Source organism: Amborella trichopoda, chromosome 1, assembly GCF_054954075.1.
Source record: "Amborella trichopoda isolate Santa Cruz 75 chromosome 1, AtrichopodaSantaCruz75HAP2 v2.0, whole genome shotgun sequence".
NCBI lineage: Eukaryota > Viridiplantae > Streptophyta > Magnoliopsida > Amborellales > Amborellaceae > Amborella > Amborella trichopoda.
In genome coordinates, this window is record NC_142336.1 from 54,307,417 (window position 1) to 54,334,711 (window position 27,295).

At 34.0% G+C, this 27,295-nt stretch overlaps 1 protein-coding gene across 5 annotated transcripts; it reads left to right on the forward strand.

Annotated features, from left to right (window-relative positions):
• Positions 1-5,674: 5,674 nt before the first annotated feature.
• LOC18434766 (tyrosine aminotransferase) lies at positions 5,675-25,377 on the forward strand. 5 transcript variants are annotated; one of them, XM_088874264.1, is made up of 8 exons: positions 5,675-6,089; positions 6,192-6,305; positions 7,670-8,009; positions 18,338-18,556; positions 20,822-20,881; positions 21,403-21,558; positions 21,708-21,801; positions 24,758-25,377. In XM_088874264.1, the coding sequence occupies exons 1-8, from the start codon at positions 5,776-5,778 to the stop codon at positions 24,874-24,876; spliced, it is 1,416 nt and encodes a 471-aa protein (XP_088730390.1). In that variant the 5' UTR covers positions 5,675-5,775; the 3' UTR covers positions 24,877-25,377. The 5 variants fall into 5 exon arrangements, 3 of the variants coding, with proteins under 3 accessions (XP_088730390.1, XP_088730404.1, XP_088730399.1); XM_088874278.1 differs by having other exon boundaries at positions 6,214-6,305; XR_016061102.1 differs by lacking the exons at positions 21,708-21,801; positions 24,758-25,377 and adding an exon at positions 20,979-21,061 and having other exon boundaries at positions 21,403-21,430.
• The last annotated feature ends 1,918 nt before the right edge of the window (positions 25,378-27,295 follow it).

Genomic DNA, 27,295 nt, shown 5'->3' on the forward strand with positions numbered 1-27,295 from the left:
CATATTGAATTCTTAAAACCATATGGATCCTTTTCCCATCATATCAATTTAATTGTGTTCATTTTATTATTGAAATGATTTTAATTTTATTATTTGAATTTTTAAGAATTTCTCAATATTTTATTTATGATTTTTGGACTTATAAAAATACAGTTATTGTTTTTACAAAGTTATAAAAATTCAATTATATATTTTAAATTACTTTATTCAAATTTAAAATAATATATTTTTATAAAAATTTCATAGGGGCCCATAGTGTACATGGGCCCACCGTGTGGCATGTGGGTGGGAGCCCAGACGTGCCACATAAGGGTGGCATGCCCCACCCTTTTGATACTCTTTGTTGGATTTGTTTTTAAGTTGTTTAATTTTGGAAATAGCATCTTATGTCATGTAGTCATATCTTGAAAAAGAAGTATTGACCATAACTTATTTTGTATTTTGGCAAGTTTGTTTTAAAGGGATATGAGCAATTTGAATAAATAGTAAATATTGACTTTATGTTATTTATATTTGGTAGTATTTATTTATTTGATAATATTTGACATAGATCATGCAATCTTTATGGAATGTATGATATTTATTTTATTTAAATATATTGATGATAAAATGGTTTAAAGAAAAGGGGATAATGGTCCAAGCACCTTCCATTATGTTGATGACCCATCTATGGAATGGATGGTTCAGATTTCTCACCCCATAAATCACATTGATGAACAGTCTAGATTCAATCTCATAAAAAAAGTAAACTATGAAAAAACCCTAAAAAACTATAAACCTAACTTTACACCATGAAAGGGGATTTTATTTCCTATCTCTACACAACCTCTCTCTCACCCATAATCTCTCTTACCTCTCTCTCTCCTAGAGGGCACACCCCACTCTCTCTCTTCTATATTTCTCTCTCTAACCTTCTCTCTCCAAAACTCTCAAAGGGGCACACCCAACCCTAGGTAGTTTTCTTTCTCCTCTCTAGACCTAAGAAGAAACTATGGTAAGAAATCAGAGGAAATCTAGAGTTATTTTTGGGGGTTAGAGTTTGGTAGATATTTTAAGGGTGGTTATCTAGTTTGGCTGAAATCAGTTTTCTCGGATCGAGATTGAAGCTAGACTGTAGATCTCGTGCTATTGGATGTGGTGACTCGGTGTGGGGTATAAAAAGCCCGGTTGAGGTAATCTCCGGCATTTTTTCTTTTGTTTACTTGCTCTTTTATTTTATATCCTCAAGCACAGTATTACGTTGTATGAATGACATCAAGTAGTTGAATTTTATTTTATTGATGTGCTATTTATTTTTGGAATATCTATTATTTGTAATAAGACCATCTGTAAGTGATCTTGTTGCCAAAACATAAGGGGTGATTATTATTAATAAAAAAAAAATTTATATTTTCTCAACAAATGATCACATAGGTCTTACTTTCACTACTTACATTTTTTAGAGAGACATATCTCAAAACTTTTAGAGAGAGAAACTATATCAAAATTTAATTTTTAGAAAGAGAGTATATAAAAATCTTAAAGATAGAAACTATGTCAAATTTTAGATAGAGAAACTACCTGGAAATTTTTACAAAGAGAAACTATCTCAAATTTTAAGTTTTAGTGAGAGAAAATATTTTAAAACTTTAGAGAGAGGAACTATATCAAATTGTAGATAGAGAGTACATTAAATTTTTAGATAGAGAAACTATTTCAAAAATTTTAGATAGAAAAATTATCTCAAATTTTAAGGTTTAGATAAAGTATATTAAAATTTTAGAGAAAGAAACTACTTGAAAATTTTATAAAGAGAAACTATCTCAAAATTTAAGTTTTAGAGAGAGAAAATATAACAAAATTTTAGAGAGTAACTATATCAAATTTTAGAGTGGGAAAGTACCTAAAATTTCTTAGAGAGAGAAATTATCTAAAATTTTTTGGAAAGAAACTATCTCAAATTTTAGGTTTTAGATAGAGAAAGTACTTTAAAATTTTAGAGAGAGAAACTATATCATATTTTAGAGAGAACCTACTTGAAATTTTTTAAAAAGAGAAACTATCTCAAATTTTTTATAGAGAGAAATATCTCAAAATTTAAGTTTTAGATAGAGAAAGTATCTCAAAATTTTAGAGAGAGATACTATATCAAATTTTAGAAAGAGAGTATCTAAAACTTGACTTTTACAGAGAAACTATCTCAAAATTTTTAGATAGAAACTATTTCAAATTTTAAGTTTATGAAAGAGAAAGTGTACTGAAATTTTTTAAAAAAAAACTATATCAAATTTTAAGGAGAGAAACTATCTCAAAATTTTTAGAGAGAGAGACTATTCTAAATTTTGAATTTTAGAAAGAAAAAGTATATCAAATTTTGTTACTAAACAATAGACATCGAAATAATGGTAAAAATTTAATAAATGTTGTCATGTATATCCAAACAAGAGATTTGAGGAATCCATAACAAGAATCCTTGACATTGGAAATCCATAAATTTTATTGGATTTATAATATCCAAAATTCTTAATTTTCTCTCTCTTTGCTAAAGGAAATTATATTATAAAGAATTGAAATTGGGTTTTTTTGTTCCTGCACTATTTTTTCTCTCTAGAACTTTTGTCTTTCTTGGCTAGAGGGAAACTTGTCTTGCATCACTGGCTTCCCTTCTTTCTTTGGATAGTTACTTGTTTCCCTCTCTTACTTGAGTGAAGATTTATCTTCGAAGGGAAAATGTTTCAAGAGTTGATCATTTACAAATATTTGTGGATGTTATGAGAGAGAGAGAGAGCTTCCCTATTTACCTTTGTTAAGACCTATTTCTTGACATTGCATGGAGGAAATAGACAGTGAGAGCTTCTCTAGTTACCTTTGTTGCTGTTATTCTAGAGAGAGACACAGCTGGCTGGGTGTTTGAAAAAGAAGGAAGATTCATTTCTTGATATATAGCATGGAGGAATCAATAGAGAAAGAGAATGGATTTATATTTCCACAAAAAAAAAGATATTCTAGGTAATCCAAACATGAATTTGCATGTTCTTTTATATCTACCTGATGCAATCCAAACATAATACACTATATTTCAAGAAATGCCAATTCCAATAAATACCAATTCCATGATACACTTTTCCACATGATTGAAAATCTAGAGAATCAAACAGGCTAGAGAACAGGTTTTGGTGCATAGATCGACCCATGACTCATATACTGTATCACATATTATAAATGGATTTTGGACTTCAAATTTTACACCATTCTCATATTTGAAAAAAGAAAAAAAAATTAAACCTCAATAATAAAGTATTTTAAATTTAATTGTTAAAATATCTCTCTGTCTTAGGCTCTGATCTGCCATATCTTCTCTCATTTCCAACCTTCTGGTGAAACTACTTTAAGGCACTATTCTCTTTGTCGTGTCCCTCATCTCATCTCATATCGAACACGGCTCTTCCATCGTTTATTACAAGCAGGTTTTGTTTGATTAGGACATGTTCATTGAACAAAAGAAAGCATGCACAATCTCTCTCTTTGGATGTGACAACTCATATTAACAATTTAATATTTGTTCCTTTCCTTTTAAGCTTTGATCTATATAGCAGGTTGCATGTGATCAAATTTGTAATATTTTTTTGAAATACAAAATCATGGTAGTAAAATGAAAGGAAAAAGTTAATATAAGGTTCCAACTTTATACTATTGAAGTAATGTGCACTTAAAAAATCCTACAGAAGAGAGTGTTCCGGTGTTGGAGGAGTCTTTAATTGTTCATCTCGACCTTGAGATATATGTACATGAAGGAAACAAAGAATTTCACATCCAAAAAATTAGTGCAACTTGTAACAAGTAATTTGGACCTCTATTTTTAAGATTTTCAAATGTTTATTGATGTGCCCAATATGTACCATTTTACAATTTTAAATTGTATAACTACACAAATAAAAGTAGATTTTCAAATCATCATAGTCAACATCTTTAAGCAAAATTTAGGGGTACACTTTACTTCTATGGTTTAAGGAGGCAAACTTATACAAACATCACCCAAATGAAAATGCATCAACCTAAAATTTATTTGTTTTCTTAAACTAGTTTCTTAGATGAATTGATGGAAGGGGACTGTAATTAGAACTTCACTTAAACTTTTTCCCCTTGACAGGCAGTGGGATTATAATACCGTCCGGAGCAATATAAATTAGGATGCTAAGAGTAATAGGTTATAAACAGTGTAGGAAAAGTCGTACTGGATCGGTTAATCGGATATGGACCGGAAGCGGTTCAATTGGCCTAATCGAGTAAGTCTTGGGTAGTCAAAAAATTATTAAAATTTTTTATAAAAAATAAAACAATCTAATAAAATATAAAAAGCAGATTTAAAACATGATTAAACAAAAAAAAAATCCAAATGAAGTTGAAAATAATGAACAAAATGAATTTTAAAGAATCGATTTGTGTTCAGAGGCATTTTTGAAATTTTTAAAAAAGATGGGAAAATGTAAAGATAAGGGCCAAAATGATTTTTAATCTTTGCCAAAAATGATGATCACATTAAAAAATGGGAAAATTTATATAGAGCCAAGGCTCAAAACAATCAAATTAGATCCCTTATAATCAAGGGTATTCTGATAATTTTCAAAAAATTAGTGTAACTTGTAACAAATAATTTGGACCTCTATTTTCAAGATTTTCAATTGTTTATTGATGTGCCCAATATGTACCATTTTATAATTTTAAATTGTATAACTACACAGATAAAAGTAGATTTTTAAGTCATCATAAGGTTTTTGATACCTTGTCGACATCTTTAAGCAAAATTTAGAGGTACACTTACTTCTTTGATATAAGGAGGCAAACTTATACAAACTTCACCCAAATGAAAATGCATCAACCTTAAATTTATTTGTTTTCTTAAACTAGTTTCTTAGATGAATTAATCAAAATGCCCTTATAATTTTCAAAGGTATTCTGATAATTTTCTATCATCAGAAATATTTTTTAAATATTTTTATCATGGGAGCCCACGTCATCTCTATGCATATCTCAAATTTTGTTTCAAAATTATTTATAGAATAAAAATAAAAATAAAATATTATGAGTCGTTAGATGTTAACTTGTGACGTTGTGACACAAGGCCATCTCGGCCATCTACTCAGATTCATTTGCTGAAACCACTGGTGACACGTACCATAAAAAGTACTCCCTTTAAAAATTGCCAAGCTGTAGTAACTATCATTGGCATATTTATATTTGCGAAGGCATCACACATTCAGCTTACATATAGATGTAAAGCGGTAATCCCTCTAAACAATAATAATAATAAAAATCAATGATTTAAATTTTTTATCAATAAACAGTTATTTTTAGTTTTTATTTATTTATTATTTAAAAATTTTATCAAAAAAATTGTTAGTTTTAATTTTTATTTATTTATTTTGCATATTCATGAACTCTATAACAGCTATTATTTATAGCAATAAAATTAGGTTCAAACCCACCTCAAACATCGAAGATGGAGAGGGGACGCATATGTACAGACATTGTCCCAGTGATATAATTGGATTTTAAGCAGTTTCCTCGATTCATTTGGCTTGTGATTTTCCGTCGCTTTCCATAGCTCCATCACCTCGCCGGCTTGCGGCGGACGTCTCTCTCTTCCTCACACACTCTTTCTTCCTTGAATTACCTTCTCTCTCTAAGTTTCAGTGCTCTCTCTCCCCTGTTGAGTTGTGCTCTCATTTGTTCTTACAGTTCAAGTGGGGGTGCTCTCGCTCTTGAGCTTTTCTCTCTCTAACGGGGGGAAAGGCAATGGAAAATGGCATGTGTAAGGGAGAACTTGAGCAATGGAATTTCACTCCAAACAAAGAGCTTCTCAAAAGTTCAGAGAACAGCGTAAGGAGTTTTCTTCACATGTTGATTTCTAATTTGCCAAATCCTATCCATAACCTAACTCAAGATGAAGGAGAGAGCACCAGGCCTGTGATTCCTCTTGGCCATGGCGATCCCTCGAACTTCCCCTGTTTTCGCACCACACCTGTTGCTGAAGACTGTCTCATCGATTCGATTCGCTCTGCTAAGTACAACTGCTATCCACCGTGCACTGGGATGCTACCTGCAAGAAAGTATGCCATGATATTTTTTAGGGATAGGGTTTTGGTTGGATTGAATGCCATTGATTAAAGTATTTCAGGCTTAGGATCTGACAGAATGGATGCTTCTGACAGAATGGATGCTTTTTGTTCTCAGTTTTCCTCCCGTGGGAACAGAAGACATGGATTTTATGGTGGAAATTTGTTCCATGCGACGGGGGACGCATTTCTGCATTTGCATCCTCCGAGGTATAAAGCATCCATCAAGATGGATGCAAATGGGTAGTCCATCTAAAAGTGAAACCAAAAGTCCAAATGTTTCTTCATAAAATTATTATTTTTCGATTTCTAGAATTTATTTATTTTTTCATATTCACGATCTCCATGTTAGAGATTATACGTCCTTAAAAGTTGAGCAAAAAAATTCATCTCAAAAAATAGATTTTTAAGAGGGGACTCATTCTACATGGACTCCGTGTACTTTTCTGGTAGCAGTTTTTTTCTTTTTGTTTTTTTAGTGGGCAATTTTAGTGGACTATTTTTTTACTTAATGGAGGAGGGTCCTTTTTGCAAGATTTTTATTCCTTATTTATTTACGATTGGTGATGGTTTATCTTAATTTTGCTAGATTTTTACATGTCGCAGTCTGTAAGTACGGTAGTCATTACGAAAGATGTAAGTCCGAAATGTTAACTAACATGTTTCTTTTTTCACTATTTGAATTTCCACTGTAATTGCATTTTTTTTTTAATAAAAATTTCTCAGGAATTTGCAGAAAGAGCGATATTTGTTCATATCTCTGAAAAGTGAAAACAAATATGCCATTCGAAGATTGGGTAATATGCAAGGTTTAGTGACTCGCGTCCGATTAGGGGCGAGTTCCACTCCTTAGAAGTATAGTAAAAAAATAAAATTCAGAAAAATGTTGAAAAATAGGGAAACGCCACTGTATTTCTTAGAGATAAGTTTTAAGATGATTGTGGTAGTTTTACTTTTTAAGATAACTTGAACTTTTATTTTTTTTCCTTTGTTTGAATTTCCTGAAATATTCAATTTCTAAGTAAAAAATTTGCACTTATCCACATTTTATAGAGTTTTTCATCTTTTTAGACCTCTAATGATTTCTAGAGCCTCCCTTAAGCTTTTTCATATTTTGAACTATTTTTAAGTTTTTGTGACCTTTTTTTTGGGCTTTTTCTGGGTCTTGCATGACTCGTCCGAGTCCACTTGGACTCCACCTAGTCACCCGGCTAGGCCAAGCGCCAAGTCCTTGGCCATGACCAGTTTCAGAACACTGCTAATCAGCATTAAAAATGGAAAAAGTAGAGAAAATATTGCAATGGGTAAGTCAGAACTTCATTGAATTTATGGAACGCGTGTTTTTGCTTGTCCCACCGTATGGGAATGCCACCATCTTGTCTTCTTTCCCTTTGAAAATTTTCATTAATATTTGGTTTAATTTTTTCACTATAAAACAGCATCTGATTCATTTGCTCTTTAAATTTTCACCATAGAATAATATTCAATCATAAATAATCGCAAATGCCTGACTTCAATTTTCTTACCTTGAAGATGAAATTCTCATTTCAATTTTATGATGTGAACTTATGTAGAGCGGTGGCCAATTATCTATCTACCGATCTTCCTTATGAGCTCACTGCGGAGGACGTTTTCCTTTCAAATGGTTGCACGCAGGCGGTGGAGATCATGATGGCGGTGCTGGCCAGTCCAGGCGCCAATGTTTTGCTGCCTTGCCCCGCCTACCCCTTGTATGAGGGCCGTGCTATTTGTAGTGGTATCGAGGCTCGGTATTTTCACCTTCTCCCAGAGAACGGTTGGGAGGTTGATCTTGACAATGTGGAGGCTATTGCAGACTCGAATACAGTAGCGATGCTCCTTGCCAATCCTGCTAATCCCTGTGGAAACGTCTTCTCTTATGAGCATCTGTCCAAGGTGAAACTTTCCTTCTCCTTTTAGTCCACTCTCTCTTTCTCTATTTCGTTCTCCATGGAAAATCCTTTGTTAAGGAACACCACCACTTCAAATTAATAGTGAACAAACTCTGACTTGCTAACGATGACTTTGAATGCTTGATTAATCATACCTATAATTTCTGGTCGATTGGGTTTTCTCTCCCCTTTCTCTCTTTCTTGCGGCTTCTCTAAGTTGTTTTAGCTAGTTGTTCAATAGCCAATCTAACTTTTTTTTCTTTTTTTCATTTTTCTTTTGACTAGAAGAACAAGCTAATTCAGTGCATCATATTTCTAATGATTGCAGCTCACACTGTCAACACTGAGTGGTAGACTTATCAGATTTTTGTCTAGAATTGTTCATTAGTGAATTGTTGTATGCAGAGATTTAAAGATCAGAATTGTTTACTGACTGGGTACCCTGGAAAAGCAAATCAGATCAGTAGTTACGATCCAACTACACCGAGTTCCACTGATCTAGCTATACAGGCCCTGAAAGAATATGAAAAGATTGTCAAATTCTTTAAAAATTTATTTCTTATGATTTCTGAAAAAAAATTGATGATCTTGTTATGTATATTAATAAAACTATTGAGAACACTTAAATTTTAAGAGTCTCATTCATGTTTGAATACCACACATTCATTTCAAAGTCTAAAATGAAGTAAAGCACTATATATCCATCAAAACACTCAAATATTAAAAAACGGAAGCGAAAAGTATACAATCTCTAAAGATAACAGTAATATTTGTGGCAAGATGGCACAAAACCATCCCCACCGCCGTGATCTTGATCACCGTTGTGCCTCTGAGTGATGTTTGAGGAACAAGTTTGAGGGTTCGAAAAGGAACCAAATTCACTATATCCGCCATATAGATTGTGGTGAGTCTGGCAGGGTATTCCTTGCTCCTAATCTGATGTCCCAAGGCTAGTCTAAGCCTCATGCTTACCTCTACTCTTGTGCTGGGGCTCGAACTCTTGCTTCCCAGTGTTACCATTTTCATCTGGGTGGCCGTTGGGGAGGCATCATCACCATCTCCTTGCACCATCTTCTCATACATTTCTTACTAGCTTGTGAAATCGTGGCCTCTCCTCTGCTTGTTCACCTCCTCCCATGTTGTTTTATGCTTTCTTCATCATCGCCTAAGGGGCCTATATCTTATTGCAATATCCTCTTGCCGAGTATTGGCTCCTCCAATTCCACCAACCACTTCTGTCACACCCCAAGAATTTACAATACTATTATTCTTGAGATGTGACGGACAAAACATATATACATCTATTGATAGGACAAATTTACAGTGGCGAGGTCTTACATAATAAATAAAGAAAGCTAGCACAACAACAGTATCTTCCAAGGTTGATCTTGACTAGCACTCAAAATGAATCCGTAGTTATCTTGAAAAAATGTTTACCATAGTTTGATGAGTTTGGCTACTCAGTAAGTGATCATCATAATCCTAAAAATAATCATGATTGAAAGATATCAATATTTTCCAAAATGAGATCTATTAACAGAAATGCATCAACAGTTTCACTTTCAATAAATGCATAATTAATTATAATCCGAGTAATTGAAATGCTTATAACACTTTTTAACGGCAGTACATAATTCAAAGGATTTCACAAAATACCCTACTGGCGTCCCAAGTAGATCACCTATATACCCCATCAGCATCCTGATGGGTCCACTTAATCCCTATCGGCGTCCCAGATGGGTCTACTTATACCTCACCGGCGTACCGGATGAGTCTACTTAATCCCTACCGGCGTCCCAGATAGGTCCACTTATACCTCACCGACGAACCGGATGAGTCCATTTGCATACTTAAATTATTTCTAAATCTCTTTAAACATTCGAAAGCAGCAATATTATGTACTCAACATATTACTGAAACCATTAATATGAATTTCACTTAAACCATTAATAACAGTCAATCTCTATAATATTTCAAAAATAACCAATCAAATATTTTGGGCTCAAATTTAGAAAGGTAGCAGTTTGTAAAGGCATTATAGCATAATTGCCAATTTAATATGTATAGAAAAACTCTTATAAAAATTCAAGAATACGGAATTATCACAATTTATGGAATATCAATTTACAAATAAACATTTCACAACAATATTATAATCAATTGCAAAAATGTCAATTTTTAAATAATAAGGCAGTTATTTGCACATGAATTTTACAATGTCTAAATATTCAAAACAGTAGAAAGAAATATCACAATTTTACTAAAAGCAGAAATATCACATTTATTTCTAACAATAGACAAGAAAAATAAATAAATTTATTTTTCTAATTTACAGCATTCAAAATTTCTAACATAGATAAAATATCACAATTTTTATTAAAAAGATTATTTTTCAAGCTAATGAGGTCACGTGCGCATAAAATTTATCGCGCCTAAAATTCATGATAATAAGCAGAAATAATTATTTCATTTTATTTTTAAAAAGAATGGATTATTTTTCGAGACAATGAGGTCACTTACACACAAAACTGATAAAATAAAGATCCTAGACGGAAATATCACTATTTATTAAAAATAGACTATTTTTCAGAAAGACGATGTCACTTACACACAAAACTTATAAAATAAAGATCCTGGACCGAAATATCACTATTTATTAAAAACAGACTATTTTTCAGGAAGACGATGTCACTTACACACAAAACTTATAAAATAAAGATCCTGGACGGAAATATCACTATTTATTAAAAACAGACTATTTTTCAGGAAGACGATGTCACTTACCCACAATTATTTGAGAGGGAGCTTCCGATAAAAAAATTCGGTTCGAGAGAGAAGTTCACTGTGTTTCGACCAGAGAGAGAGATCTCAAAATTTTGTTTTAGGGTGGGAGTGCTCACATCCCCTATTTAAATTCTTATAACGTATTATTATATTATTTTATTACGCTCTACCTCATACCTGAGGTGTCGCGTTAAAAGTCTGCTTTTATCGTACGAAAACCACGTCCGCTAAAGGACGTTGCCAGCTGCAAGCAGTAGGAGGCAAAAGCAGGCAAAGCAAAAGTTAAACCAAAGTAAAAGTTTTGAAAATAGTGGTGGTCCCCAAGGACCATCATACTCAATCAGACCATCACCTATTAAAAGCATCATTTCCCCCTTTTTTTTTTTTTTTTTTTTTTTTTTTGAAATTTTAAGATTGTTACATTCTTCTCTCCTTAAAGAAATTTAGTCCTCTAAATTTGTGTACCTGATTACTGAAAAAGATAGGGGTATTTTTCTCTGATTTCGTCTTCTCGTTCCCAAGTCGACTCTTCTCTTGAATGGTACTGCCATAATACACGGACTAAAGGAATCTCCTTGTTACGCAACACTTGCACCCTTCTATCTAGTATCAAAATTGGCTGCTCAATAAAGGATAGGTCCTTCCTGATCGGTAAAAGTTCATATTTTAAGATATGGAACGGGTCGGGCTGATATTTTCGTAGTGAAGATACATGAAAGACATTATGGACATTTGCCAATTCGGGTGGTAAGGCAAGTCTATAAGCGACACCTCCGATTCTTTCCAGGATTTCAAATGGTCCGATGTAACGTGGGCTCAACTTTCCTTTCTTGCCAAATCTCATAATGCCCTTTATTGGTGAGATTTTTAGGAAAACTCGATCACTTTCCTCAAATTCAAGATCTCTCCTTCGGTTATCGGCATAACTCTTTTGCCGACACTGAGCTGTCCTGAGCCTTTCACGAATTAATGCTATCTTATCTGTGGTTATCTGGACAATTTCGGGCCCCAAAAGCTTTCTTTCACCAACCTCGTCCCAACATATGGGTGACTTGCATTTCTTTCCATACAGGGCTTCATATGGTGCCATCTGAATACTGGCTTGGAAGCTATTATTATAAGCAAACTCAATCAGAGGTAAATGGTCATCCCAGCTTCCTGTAAGGTCAATAACACAGGCCCTCAGCATATCTTCCAAGGTTTGGATGGTCCTCTCCGATTGTCCATCAGTTTGGGGGTGAAAGGCAGTACTAAAGGCGAGTCTCGTCCCCATGGTTGACTGTAGTCTAGCCCAAAATTTAGAAATAAACTGAGTATCCCTGTCCGATACAATACTGACAGGAACTCCATGCAACTGCACTATTTCTTTAATGTACAGCTGAGCCAGTCGATCCAAAGTGTACGTCGTGCGAATCGATAGAAAGTGGGCAGCTTTGGTTAACCGGTCCACAATGACCCAAATGCTATCATGTCCTGAATTTGTTCTAGGCAAGCCAGAGACAAAATCCATAGAGATGTGCTCCCATTTCCATTCTGGCACCGGTAAAGGCTGCAACAACCCAGCGGGCCTTTGATGTTCAGCTTTTACTTGCTGGCATGTTAGGCATTTAGACACAAATAGTGCTACCTCTTTTTTCATATTATTCCACCAAAAGGTTTTTTTCAGGTCCTGATACATTTTAATACTTCCGGGATGTATCGTATAACGAGAATGATGTGCTTCTTCTAAGATAGCTTTCTTTACACTCTCATCATTCGGGACACAAACCCGACCTTTGAATCTTAGCAAATCCTCACTACATATAGAGAATTCATCTCTCTTTCCTTGCTTCACCTCTTCTATAATTGTTATAAGCTGATGGTCTTTCTTTTGTGCCAATCGAATTTGTTGGATTAATTGGGGTTCCGCCTTAATATTGGCAATCATACTTACCATATCATTAATGGACGGAGTTGGATGCCAATCCACTATTTCCTCTAACAATCGCATTTCTTGGATCATTAGATGAGCTAAGACTCCCGTAGATTTTCTACTTAGAGCGTCGGCCACAACGTTAGCTTTTCCTGAATGATAATGGATTGTACAATCATAATCTTTTAAGAAATCCATCCATCTTATCTGCCGCATATTTAAATCTTTCTGAGAGAAAAGGTATTTCAAACTCTTATGATCCGTGTATATTACGAATTGTTCACCATATAGATAATGCCTCCATATTTTTAAAGCGAATACTATTGCGGCTAGCTCCAAATCATGAATTGGATATTTTTTCTCATATTCTTTCAACTGTCTGCATATGCCACTACTTTCCCATATTGCATTAATACACAGCCCAAACCTTATGTGAAGCATCACTATAAATCACAAATCCCCCACTCCCCTCAGGAATAGTTAAAATAGGTGCTGAAGTTAATCGAACTTTTAGTTCTTGAAAACTCTCCTCACATTCACTTGTCCACTCAAATTTGACATTTTTCTGTGTCAATCGAGTCAATGGGATTGCGATTCGAGAAAATCCATCTACAAATTTTCTGTAATATCCTGCCAATCCCAAAAAGCTTCGAACTTCAGTCACATTACTTGGTTGTTTCCAATTAACAACGGCTTCAACCTTTGAAGGATCAACTGATAGACCTTCCTTTGATATGACATGTCCTAAAAATGTCACTTGTTCAAGCCAAAATTCACATTTACTAAGTTTGGCATACAATTTCTTCTCTCTTAATATTTGCAATACCATTCTTACATGCTGCTCATGTTCCTTCTGATTCTTGGAATAAATTAAAATATCATCGATGAATACCACAATAAATTTATCCAAAAAAGGCTTAAAGATCCGATTCATCAAATCCATAAATGCAGCTAGTGCATTGGTTAATCCAAAAGGCATGACTAAAAATTCATAATGGCCATACCTTGTTCTGAAAGCTGTCTTGAGTACATCTTCACTTTTAATCTTAAGCTGATGGTATCCAGATCTAAGATCAATTTTTTAAAACACTTGTGATCCTTGTAATTGATCAAATAAATCATCAATTCTAGGTAATGGATACTTATTTTTCACTGTCACTTGGTTCAACTGTCTATAATCAATACACAATCTCATAGTCCCATCTCTCTTTTTGACAAACAGTACTGGAGCACCCCAAGGTGACACACTGGGCCTGATAAAACCTTTATCTAATAATTCTTCCAATTGTTGTTTCAGTTCTTTAAGTTCTGCAGGAGCCATTCTGTAAGGTGCTTGGTGCTACCCCTGGCAATAATTCAATGGAGAATTCAATTTCCCTGTCAGGCGGTAATCCTGGCAATTCTTCAGGAAAAACGTCGGGAAATTCTCGGATAACCGGAATGGTATCCAAATTTATTTCTTCCTTCCTATCTTCTTTGATATAGGCAAGAAAGCCTTGACACCCTTTTCGAAGGAGGCGATTAGCTCGAATACAAGAGATTAAATATGATGGGGATTCTTCTTTGACACCATTGAAGTAAAATACTGGTTGATTCGGAATACTAAAGGTAACAATTTTCTTATAACAATCAATACTTGCATGGTATGCAGAGAGCCAATCCATGCCTAAGATTACATCAAAATCTTGAATTTTCAGGAGTATTAAATCAACCAACAGTTCCTTTTCTTCTATCTTTATTACACATGATTTGTACATTATATTGGTGTTAATTGAATCTCCCATCGGTGTGGCTACCTCTAGAATGTATTCTAATTGTTCTGGTTCTACCTTTAAGTGGCATGCAAAGTGTTGTGACACAAATGAATGAGTAGATCCAGGATCAATCAAAACATGAGCTACTTTTTGGAAGATAGTAAGAGTACCTTGGATCACTGATTTTGAGGCCTGAGCGTCTTGCTCGGTAATCGCAAATACTCTTCCCTTCATCTGAGGCTTCAGAGCTCTCTCCCTGCTTTGGAAGCTGTTGTGTCTGTAAGCTAGGACATTGTTTAATCTGGTGTCCCAATTTTCCACATTTAAAACAGTCGGTATTCCAATAACAAAGGCTTGATCCATGATTTTTCCCACATTTTCTACATGGTTCTATTGGGTTTTGAAATGGCGAGGGCCTTGGCTTCTTGTTTGGCCTTTCAAACTGTTGTCGATTAGATGATGTAAGTCTAACATGACTGTTCTGATTTTTCGTCTTTTGGTAATCTTCAAAATCTTTTTCGACAATTTGGGCACGATCCACTATTTCAGCATAAGTTCTTAATTTCAAGACTGATATTCTGCTTCTAATAGCTGGCCTGAGACCCCTTTCAAATTTCTTCACCTTTCTTGCCTCATTATTAATCATATGTGGTGCAAACCTGGCCAATTCAGTAAACTTGGCCTCGTACTGTGCTACTGTCTTATTTCCTTGGATTAATTCTAGAAATTCCATTTCTTTTTGGTCTCGAATAAAATCTGGGAAATATTTTTCATTAAATGCCTCTAGAAATACTTCCCAAGTCAAGGTTTTATTTTCTTTGACCAATACTCCTTTTGCCATTCGCCACCAGTGTTGTGCCTCGCCTTCTAACATAAAAACTGCCAAGGCCACCTTCCTATCATCAGGGCATTCCATAACCTCGAATATTTTTTCCAGATGCATAATCCATCCCTCGGCTTCCAGTGGGTTTACAGCACCCTTAAAAGAAGGTGGGTTTAATTTCTTAAATTGTTCGATATTGCTCCCACCATTTCCTGTAACTGACTGCCTGGGTGGATTGTTGTTTTCCATCTGATGTTGCATTAGAGCAACCATATTTTCCAAGGCTTTGTGAATTCCTTCCATATTATCTTCAGCTATTCTGGATCCTGACTTTGTCCCGGTCTGTACACACAATAAATGTGATTTTAAGTACATTCTTTTTAAATTTCCTAAGGATCTTAAACCTATTGCTCTGATACCATAATTGTCACACCCCAAGAATTTACAATACTATTATTCCTGAGATGTGACGGACAAAACATATATACATCTATTGATAGGACAAATTTACAGTGGCGAGGTCTTATATAGTAAATAAAGAAAGCTAGCACAACAACAGTATCTTCCAAGGTTGATCTTGACTAGCACTCAAAATGAATCCGTATTTATCCTGAAAAAATGTTTACCATAGTTTGATGAGTTTGGCTACTCAGTAAGTGATCATCATAATCCTAAAAATAATCATGATTGAAAGATATCAATATTTTCCAAAATGAGATCTATTAACAAAAATGCATCAACAGTTTCACTTTCAATAAATGCATAATTAAGTATAATCCGAGTAATTGAAATGCTTATAACACTTTTTAACGGCAGTACATAATTCAAAGGATTTCACAAAATACCCTACTGGCGTCCCAAGTAGATCACCTATATACCCCATCAGCATCCTGATGGGTCCACTTAATCCCTATCGGCATCCCAGATAGGTCCACTTAATCCCTGCAGGTCCACTTATACCTCACCGGCGTACCGGATGAGTCTACTTAATCCCTACCGGCGTCCCAGATAGGTCCACTTATACCTCACCGACGAACCGGATGAGTCCATTTGCATACTTAAATTATTTCTAAATCTCTTTAAACATTCGAAAGCAGCAATATTATGTACTCAACATATCACTGAAATCATTAATATGAATTTCACTTAAACCATTAATAACAGTCAATCTCTATAATATTTCAAAAATAACCAATCAAATATTTTGGGCTCAAATTTAGAAAGGTAGCAGTTTGTAAAGGCATTATAGCATAATTGCCAATTTAATATGTATAGAAAAACTCTTATAAAAATTCAAGAATACGGAATTATCACAATTTATGGAATATCAATTTACAAATAAACATTTCACAACAATATTATAATCAATTGCAAAAATGTCAATTTTTAAATAATAAGGCAGTTATTTGCACATGAATTTTACAATGTCTAAATATTCAAAACAGTAGAAAGAAATATCACAATTTTACTAAAAGCAGAAATATCACATTTATTTCTAACAATAGACAAGAAAAATAAATAAATTTATTTTTCTAATTTACAGCATTCAAAATTTCTAACATAGATAAAATATCACAATTTTTATTAAAAAGATTATTTTTCAAGATAATGAGGTCACGTGCGCATAAAATTTATCGCGCCTAAAATTCATGATAATAAGCAGAAATAATTATTTCATTTTATTTTTAAAAAGAATGGATTATTTTTCGAGACAATGAGGTCACTTACACACAAAACTGATAAAATAAAGATCCTAGACGGAAATATCACTATTTATTAAAAATAGACTATTTTTCAGAAAGACGATGTCACTTACACACAAAACTTATAAAATAAAGATCCTGGACAGAAATATCACTATTTATTAAAAACAGACTATTTTTCAGGAAGACGATGTCACTTACACACAAAACTTATAAAATAAAGATCCTGGACTGAAATATCACTATTTATTAAAAACAGACTATTTTTCAGGAAGACGATGTCACTTACCCACAATTATTTGAGAGGGAGCTTCCGATAAAAAAATTCGGTTCGAAAGAGAAGTTCACTGTGTTTCGATCAGAGAGAGAGATCTCAAAATTTTGTTTTAGGGTGGGAGTGCTCACATCCCCTATTTAAATTCTTATAACGTATTATTATATTATTTTATTACGCTCTACCTCATACCTGAGGCGTCGCGTTAAAAGTCTGCTTTTATCGTACGAAAACCACGTCCGCTAAAGGACATTGCCAGCTGCAAGCAACAGGAGGCAAAAGCAGGCAAAGCAAAAGTTAAACCAAAGTAAAAGTTTTGAAAATAGTGATGGTCCCCAAGGACCATCATACTCAATCAGACCATCACCTATTAAAAGCATCATTTCCCCCTTTTTTTTTTTTTTTTTTTTTTTTTTTTTTTTTTTTTTTTTTTTGAAATTTTAGGATTGTTACAACTTCTTAATTGGATTCTTTAAAAATAGAATATCTAGATTTATTGGGTTGTAATCCTTGGCATTGCTCCTTACCTGCTGCTTTCAAAGGTTCAAATTGTAATGGACGTAGATAAGCTTTTGAAGCATGATAGAAGTTAACTTGTTCCTCCTTTGGGTGTGCATCCACTGGAATGTACTCCATTTTCTCTCAGACCTTGTAGCATACCATTGTTGATTGAGCACCTAGGTTGCTATACGCTGTAAGTGAAGTACTTCAGCACCATGTAGGTTCCCACCATTCAGCTGAAGAAAAAGATAAATAACATATAAGAAAGGTCCCAGCTGGTTTACAACTAAAATAATGAAAAACAACACATACGAAAGAACTTGAGAGCTAAACAAACTTCACAAAATATGGATCATATGATCTTATAGAGATTATTTACTTTTTCTAGTTCGGGTGCCATTCGCCAAACAAACTTCAACATCGTTTTATGTTTACAGCTTCTCTGAGCTCTTGAAAAAGAGGGAGGGAGGGAGGGAGGGAGGGAGGGAGAGAGTCTTATTTGAATTGTAGAAACTCTTCATTGTCCCTGTTTTATTATTTATGAGTCCTGTTAAATTTGTCTACCTTGTGATTTTTCTTAGGTTGCTGAGACTGCAAAGAAGTTGAGAATTCTTGTGATTTCAGATGAAGTTTATGCTCATCTTACATTTGGTGACCGACCTTTTGTTTCAATGGGCGTTTTTGGTTCTATTACTCCTGTTATTACTCTTGGTTCTATATCAAAGAGGTGGGCGGTGCCTGGTTGGCGAATGGGCTGGCTTGCAACATGTGATCCCAATGGTATCTTGAAAAAAACTAATGTGAGTTCACTGTTCTTCCTCGTGCACTTATGGGTGGTTCTATTTTTAATGTCGGTTTCCAATTGATAGTCATCATACCTAGCAAACAACATGAATTTACCAAATATGTGCTACTCCCATTGAAATCTTGGAACCCAAGTTAACACAATTACTTTCCGTTAAAAAGAATTGCATAAGGTTTGTTTCCATGTCCTGTCTAGCTTGAATTGAAGGAAAAAATAAAAGAAAGAAAAATGTTCTATCCTAAATTTTGAAATAAAATAAAATAATCGGCTCTAGTTTGAATTTGTTGGTTGTATAATGCTTATCTGCTAACTCTATATATGGAGATACACATGTATGATTTGATTAAGTTTTTCATAAACTCGAGACTTGGTGCGGTTGTGCCCACTAATGATGAAGCACCTGGGTTTCTCGGACTTCCTCGACTCCCTGAGTTAATGTAGCTCATGCGAATAAATTGGACTTCGACCATGTTTTTAGCTTGAAATTATTGATATTTGGAATTTAAGTGGATGAGTTTCTATATTTATATCATATTTTATAGCATTGTTATAAAACATGGCTCAAGTGAGGTGCTCCCCTTGCCAAGCCAAGTGGCTGAGGCAAGTCAGAGTTGAGTTGCCTGAGTCTTCCCTAAGCTGAAAAATTCCCCAAAAAACATGAAACAATCACTAAGAAATGTGGAAAATTCAGGAAAAAAGAGGGAAATTAAAAAAAATCAAATAGCTACATTAAATCAGAAAATATATATAAAACATAAATAGGAAAAACTTAATCTTATTGGCTTAGAAAAATAGAAAATCCTAAAAACGAAAATCGGAAAAATTGAAATAATATAATATTATAAAAAACATAATAGTATCCATATAATACATTATAAATCAATTATAACTGAATAGTAAAAAATAAACAATATTTTGAATTTTGATTCAATAAAAACTGAAACATATCCAAATTTTCAAGGCTGATCCCCTGATCTTTGTGTTTATGGGAAAGCAAAATTGATGCTTCAAATCCTTGTCAAGGCTGCCTCACACAAACTTAATTAACAGATCTAAATATGGATTTTGAGCTTGGATGAATAACACAAAAATAGGCCTAGGAATGAACTTCATTGAATATTGATCATCGTTGCCAAGAAATCACAACTGTTCCAAATTTGCCAAAAACTTGGCCTACGTTTTCGATCTCAAAAATCTCTCAGATCTGATGTTTCTACTCAAATCTCATTGTTTGTTATAGATATATCATACTAATATTTTACCAAAGACTAAATTTTGGCTCAAATGGCTAATTGTAGGCAGAAACCAAGGAAAACAAAGGGGAGGGGGGATGATTTCTGCCCCCAAACTGTTTTCTTGTATAGTACTAGGGTGAGTACAGTACAGACTTCCTCGAGTACTGTGAAACTCGGGCAGTACCGCAGTGATTCACCCAAGTACTATGAAACTCAGCCTGAGTTGCGTAGTACTCAGCTGAGTCTGTAGAGTAATGCCCAAGTACTTTACATGTATGTACAAGGTACATAACATGTACACTGTTCCGGTCTTGGCCACCAACTCTAAATAACTTACCCAAATACCGAGCCTGAGTAACTTTACTCACTCCGAGTCGACTCAGGTGAGATTCAGAACATTTTTCATAAATTTGAGTCTTGTAAACCAGAATGGATTAAATTTGATTTGCTTAAGTTGAAAATGTGCATGCATGAATTCAAAGCTTTTTATTAACTTTGAATTTCTTTGGTTTATTCAAGTTTTCCTTTCCAAGGAACAAGTTTTTTCCTCCGTTCTCCTTTGTAGAATAGCACTTTAGAATGCAAAACTACAACTACCCAACTTAATACTGAACTATAGATGACAAGTTGACTTTTCCAAGTCTTTTGGAACAGTCTGATTTGAGTCCCATCTTGGGAAACAGTAGTTGTAAATTGGTGATTTTGAATTACCTTACACTGGAAAAAGTAAAATTATGATATGAACTATCTTCTGTGCCTTTTGGTACCTATCCTCTGTGCCTTTTGCTACCTCTGCTTCTACAGTTTCTTTATCATTGCTTCCCATGTATAAGATTGGAGTAGCCGAATGGCTTGCATAATTTGGATAGTGAAGTCTTCATTTTGTTCACTATTCTATGACATGTTTATATTTCATTTATTTATACAAATGCTCCTTCATGGGATAAGGCTTGGATGACGATGATACAAATGCTCCTTGACCATCACGATGCTTTTGCTTATTCTGCTTCTTTCTTGCTTTCTAGATTGTCCAATGCATTAAGAGCTATCTGGAAGTCTCTTGTGATCCTGCAACCATCACTCAGGTATGTGTAGAGCTTTTTGTTGACCTCGATGTATCCTTTATCTTCTTGATTGAATGTTCTCTTTCCCATACATTAGCTAATTGAATACCTTTTGTAGGTGATGTAATGTTATTTTGTAGAGTTACATTGGAAATGGAGTAATAATGGAATAGAGGTGTTTCAGTGATGGAGCAAAACATGGTATGGAAGGATAATAGCCGTCTGTAGGTGATTTGGTTCAATAATGTTTTTGAAAAAAGGTAGAATCTCCTAACAAATTCCAAAAAAAAAAGAAGGTAGAATCTCCTCAAAATTTTAGAAAAACTGAAGGGGAGGAAACATCAAGTTTGGGCATTTAATTGTTGTTTAAACTTTAAACAAAGATGTTCTATCATACGTGGCATTTTTAAAATCATATACATGACTAAAGCTATTATTGTGGAAGGCTCTAGCCTTAAAATTCTTACCCTGTTCAACCTTTTAAATAAAAATTTTTCTTGGATCACAATCACATTAAGCTTTGAACTAAAATGCTATGCCAGGGAGCACTTCCTCACATTATAGAGAAAACGAACAAGGAGTTCTTCAGCAATATAGTTGATATGTTGAGGCAAATGGCTGAGATATGCTATGATGCTGTGACGAAGATCCCCTGCATTTATTGCCCTACCAAACCAGAGGCATCCATGTTTGTAATGGTGAGGAATTAGGAAAACAGAATCTCTTTCTATCCTCCCTTCCCAACTTCCCCCGCCCTTCCTTTTCCTATGACTTTTTTTTTTTTTTAATTTATTTCTGAAGTTCAATGGGTTGGGAGGTACAGTTTATGATTTTATGCATGGTGCAGGTGAAGCTGGATGTATCTCAACTCCAAGGCATATCAGATGATGTTGATTTCTGCATTAAGTTGGCCAGGGAAGAATCAGTAATCCTGATGCCAGGTGCGCTAACAGTTTCTTAAGCTTTTTGACCTCCTTATTTTGGATGGGCTTAGGGGCGTCATTATTTTATCTCTTGCAACACTCGAATTTCTGGTTTAGTTGGCAATTCCAATTCTGGAAGCAGAGGTTTTTGGCTGCACCTAAATTTACTGAAGCACCTTATGTGAGAACATTGGCCATCGGGATGGCAATTTCAATTTCAATATTCAATGTCATTAAATGATCGAAGTAGGGTCATTGAGAAAAGAACATCAGATGTCGTTTTTTCTCGACAATACAGGTTCTCCATAAGTCCTTTTTCTATCCTCTTTATATGATCTTGAACCAATATCTCTCCTACACAATAACTACATCTTTATCTTCAATCATTGTCTCTCGTATACATTACCTATCTCTAACACTCTCATTTATCTAATTATTGTTACACATATTACCAAACTTATGTATTTATAAAAAATAGTCAATTATTATAATAAATATAACATCTATTTTAATTGTGTGTGATTATAGTGAATTAATTATAGTAAGAAAATAAATTGTTTATTAGAATAATTAACTAAAATTTTATAAATTTATTACTAAATAATATTATTTGTAACCATTGTGTATTAATCTATAGTATTATTTATCATTAATACTTAATATGGTTATAATTAAATTATTTATTATTAGAAGTCTTTAATTTGAAATTTGTATAATGTTAAGAGTTATCATAGATATAATATTTTTAGCAATATAGTTATATATTTAAATATTATAATGAATATTATAGTAATTACAAAATAATAAGAATCATAGTTAAATATTTTGGATATCTTATCTTAACGAAGTAATTAAATAATTATATATTTTTTGTATATATGCAATTGTAGTAATAATACAAACAATTAACAATATAGTTATATAATTTTAATATTATAATGAATATTATAGTAATTACAAAATAATAAGAATCATAGTTTGATATTTTGGATATCTTATACTTAACTAAGTAATTAAATGATTATATATTTTTTCTATATATGCAATTGTAGTAATAATACGAACAAAATTATATGAATTTATTTATCAAATATATATTCTATGGGATTGTGTACAATGAGACCATTTACCTTTGCTATAGAGGGGTCACAATTACTTTCAACCATTCGATGTGAAAATTGATAGCTTGGATGTGTCACAAAGTTCGAGAAAATTTCTTTTGAACTTTGAGTTTGGTCAATGAAATAAATGCAGCCATCCAATTTCACATCCAATGGTCAAGATTAATGGTGACCACCTTGTACCAAAAGTAAATGGTCTCATTATATATTTTCCCATATTCTATATATGCAATTGTAGTAATAATATGAACAAAATTATAGTAGTATATATAGCATCATAGTATTGTCTAGTAGAGTGGTATAGTATAGTAGTATATACTATCTAGTATGGTTTATATAAGTAGATTTATGGGTAATTATAAAAAATATCCCTTTTTTAAAAAAATTTGAAACATGCCCTAATTCTTTGAAATCTATGTCCATTATCCATTCATGTGATGGTTTATATTTGTTTTTTTGATTGTAGCCTTCTCGATTCTATTAGAATTGCAATGTTCCAAGGGCCCCTTGATTTCCATAGTCCTAATCCAAACAATCTCCATCACGGCACTATTAGTGCCGTGATACCTCATTATGGTCAAAGCGTCTCATGAGAGGCATCTCAACACTATTAGTGTCGTGATGCTTATCATGGCATTGTTAGTGCCATGATACTCACTAATCAATAGTGAATACCAATAGTGATTACCACGACAACAATGAGTATCAATAGTGAGTATCGCAATCCAAATAGTGCCATGATGAAGATCAAGGGCCACCATCACGGTTCGATTAAAACCATGATGGTATATGATAGTCCTTTTAGGATTGTGGCCATCAAGAGGCCCGTGGAGAATCAAGGTTCTGATAGAGCAGTAAAGGGTATTTTTGAAAGAAAAATATAAACCATCACATGAATGGCTATGGATGTAGATTTCAAAGAATTTGCATGTATTTTATTTTTTTCTAAAAGGTATTTTTTTTAATAATTACCTTGGATTCAAATATAATAGAATATGGTATAGCATAGAACTCCACCTTAAGGAGTTCGTATTAGGTTAACAACCATTGGAAACTTTCGCCACATCCCTATCATGAAGCCTGATCCAATGGCAGAATATGATTCATGTAGCCGTTCCAAAATAATAGGCATAAGGCTCAGATATGATGATGATAGTATTGTATAATAAAATGGAATATCATCATCATCATGGCCTTTTCCCAATTAATTGAGGTCGACTGCATGAATCCTGGTCCGCCATTTTGCTCTATTAGTAAAATATATATGTTGTATGATATGGTAGCATAGTATTGTATAACGGTGTGGCATAGTGTAGTAGTGTATAGTATGCCACTATACTAGTTAAGTGCTTTTGGGAGCCTTGATTTTTAACCAGATGGATCTCAGTCATTTATAATTTATCATTTGATTCTAATTAAGTTTGGATTGAGCTCCACAACATGTTGGGATCAAGATCCCTAGATTTCAGGGTATATGGACCAGGATCCCTACCATAGGGACTCTCTGTTTGTCGCCATCTCGTGATCCAATCCCAATCCCAGTTCTGATTCATTTTCTATCCTTCAAAATATGGTTTCACTGATGCACACACCTGGGATTGGAACTACCACCATCCTTCTTCATAACAGTTAGTAGATGCTGCTCTCGAGTGCGGTACACCATCAAAAGTTTTGTACGGTGTATTTCCCATTAATCTCAAGAACGATTAATGGGAAAAACTTTTTAAGTAGGGTTTCTGGCGACACAATCAGAGTGGTGTATTGTAGTAAAACCCAAAGAAAATAGAAACTGAAGGTAGTAGATCAGTCTGTGTGCGTATAAAATGAGACATGCCTTTTTTTTTCTTTTGCAGGGAAAGTTCTTGGGATTCCTGGATGGTTACGCATAGCTTTTGCTGTTTCCCCTCACCTTTTGGAAGATGGTCTCAGGAGGATTCAGTCCTTTTGTCAAAGGCACTCAAAGCATCAATAAAAGCCCAACTATAACCATCACATTGGTTGGTACATGGCGAGGAGGGAACTTTCTCTTCTCCATTTTAGTAGCAGCAAGATCTCGATATAACAATGAAATTATTCTTGAAGCATCAGGCATGTGTGGTTCGGATTTTTAAAAGTGCTGCATCTACTGGTCCATATTTTGTGGATGTTAGTGGAGCAGATCTGGATTGTCTAGTGCTCCATGCGGATATAAGATGGTGATTCATTGTGAATTTGACGATCATAGATTGCAGGAATAAAAGGAAATGGCCATATGCAACAATGCTTCAATTTATGAGCTCTCTTGTTAATGACTCTATATATGATGTATTGAATGGCCTGTACTGTAGCCTCGCTTGATAGCCTTCCTAATATTGTTGCAGTCAGTGTTTAAAACCTGGCGATCAGTATAAGGAATTGCCGGTTTTTGAAACACTACTTAATTGGTACTCATTTATTTATTGAATGAATTATAAATCAATTTGCATTTTAAGAATATGGACTTTTTTTTAACCATCTGAATGTTTATTCTATTGCAAGGAAAACTGAATGCTTGAATGGCAATAGAAAAGTTTGAGATCCTAACTTGTCGAATTGGCCACCGGCTGAAACATAACCGTTATTGGTAACTTCAATCTTCCTCCCTACCTCCTTCCCTTTTTCTCTCTCTCAAAAGCAGGAAAGGATAAAGAAACATTCCCCCTTGCAATTGCTTTAGAAATTGTGCATTGTAGTTATAAAGAGCTTTTCCAGTTATATTGTTCTACAGTTGTGGAGAGAGTGCCATCTCTATAGGTATTGATTGCTTCGACTCAGTTTTCAGGTTGCAGTTATTAGCCATGTATTAGTCTGAAAATGGGTCTTCTTGAAAGAGAGAGAGAGTCTGCAGTGGTGTTTGATATCGTCATGTTTGCTAACTTAAAATGAAGGATGTTTATCTGAGTCAGCCGACTCATATGTACACATGCGGCTTCCTTGTAAAATTCACCTTGAAGATGGTTTTTTTATGCAAAATTTTTGGGATTCATCATCTAAGTCAAGTCGATCGTAAATATGAAAAAAAAAAATATTTCAACTTAAAAATGTGCTATTTTTGGGGATTTTTTGGGATCGTCTGCATCTGATTTGACTTGTGCATTTTACACAACGTACATCTTAAAGATGGATGTTGAAGAATCAACAGGCTCTTGCACGTGCTGACTCATAGAACACTTTTCTTAAATTGAATGTCATGCACAATATGGTGGCCGGAGTGATTTTTTTTTTTTTTATTCGGTAATTCAATGAGACATATTCCTACTCATTTTTTTTATATAGATTAAGGAGTTTGCTTTTATGAAGGTGTCAATGGGTGGGTGGTGGTGGCCACTACTCAGGTAGGACTTGATCTGAGTGGCTTGGGCTTGGGCTTGAGTGATCGATAGTGATAGATGTTATGTGCAGTGTTCTTGCCTCGTTTTTCAAAAAAAAAAAAAAAAAACGAGGCAAGAAGAAAGAGGACAAAAGTTTAAGATTATTTCATGTAAGAACAAAGACAAAAAAAAGTTTGGTTAGAAGGCATGACATCTTACCAACCGATTACTAATCATACACATCTTTTAGTCGAAAATTTGGGTTAATGTGGCGCTTAGCCATTGGAAGTATTGCCTGTTTCTTACAACGCACAACAATCCTCTCTCTGGCTCTATTATTTGAAGCATTTTTCTATTTATTTGGTAGCTCTCTCTCAGAATTTTAATGTCAGGCACATTTTGTCAAATATATTTTGTGTTGGGCTGGCACATTTTTTAAGATAAAAAGCAGATTCGACGCATTTTTGTTCCGAACCAGCACATAGTTGGTGTGAAACGAGAAATAGTTTCCCTACCGTTGATGAATGAAGAATAACAAGAATCTTGTGGTTAGGTATGGGATTTACAATAATCTTTAGGGGACTCAAAAATTGGGTAAGGGGTATATATTAGGAAAATTATTTCATGGGGACTGGACGGCATTTCTATAATATACGGACGAGGAGGTATAAAGCATCCATCTTAAAGATGAATGCAAATAAATGGTCCATCTAAAAATAATGGTACTGTTTTTTTAACATAATTATTATTTTTAGTCTTCAATTATTATTACTTTTATATTACTTTTATATTTATGTTTGTTTAAGATTATATATTCTCTACAAAATTGAATTAAATTATATTTAAAAAACATATTTATTGCCGGGCCCGCATTTCTACGCATAGAAACCGTGTCCTATATATAATCTCAAAGCAATTAACAATAGCTGGGTTCTCGTCTCTTTGCTCCTGGCTTGGTATAGGTTCATGTCGCCCAAATCATACTCTCTCTCTCTCTCGGCATTGCTACATTTTTCAGTTTTTCACCAAACTTTATTCTCTCTCTCATCGCTGGATATCTAA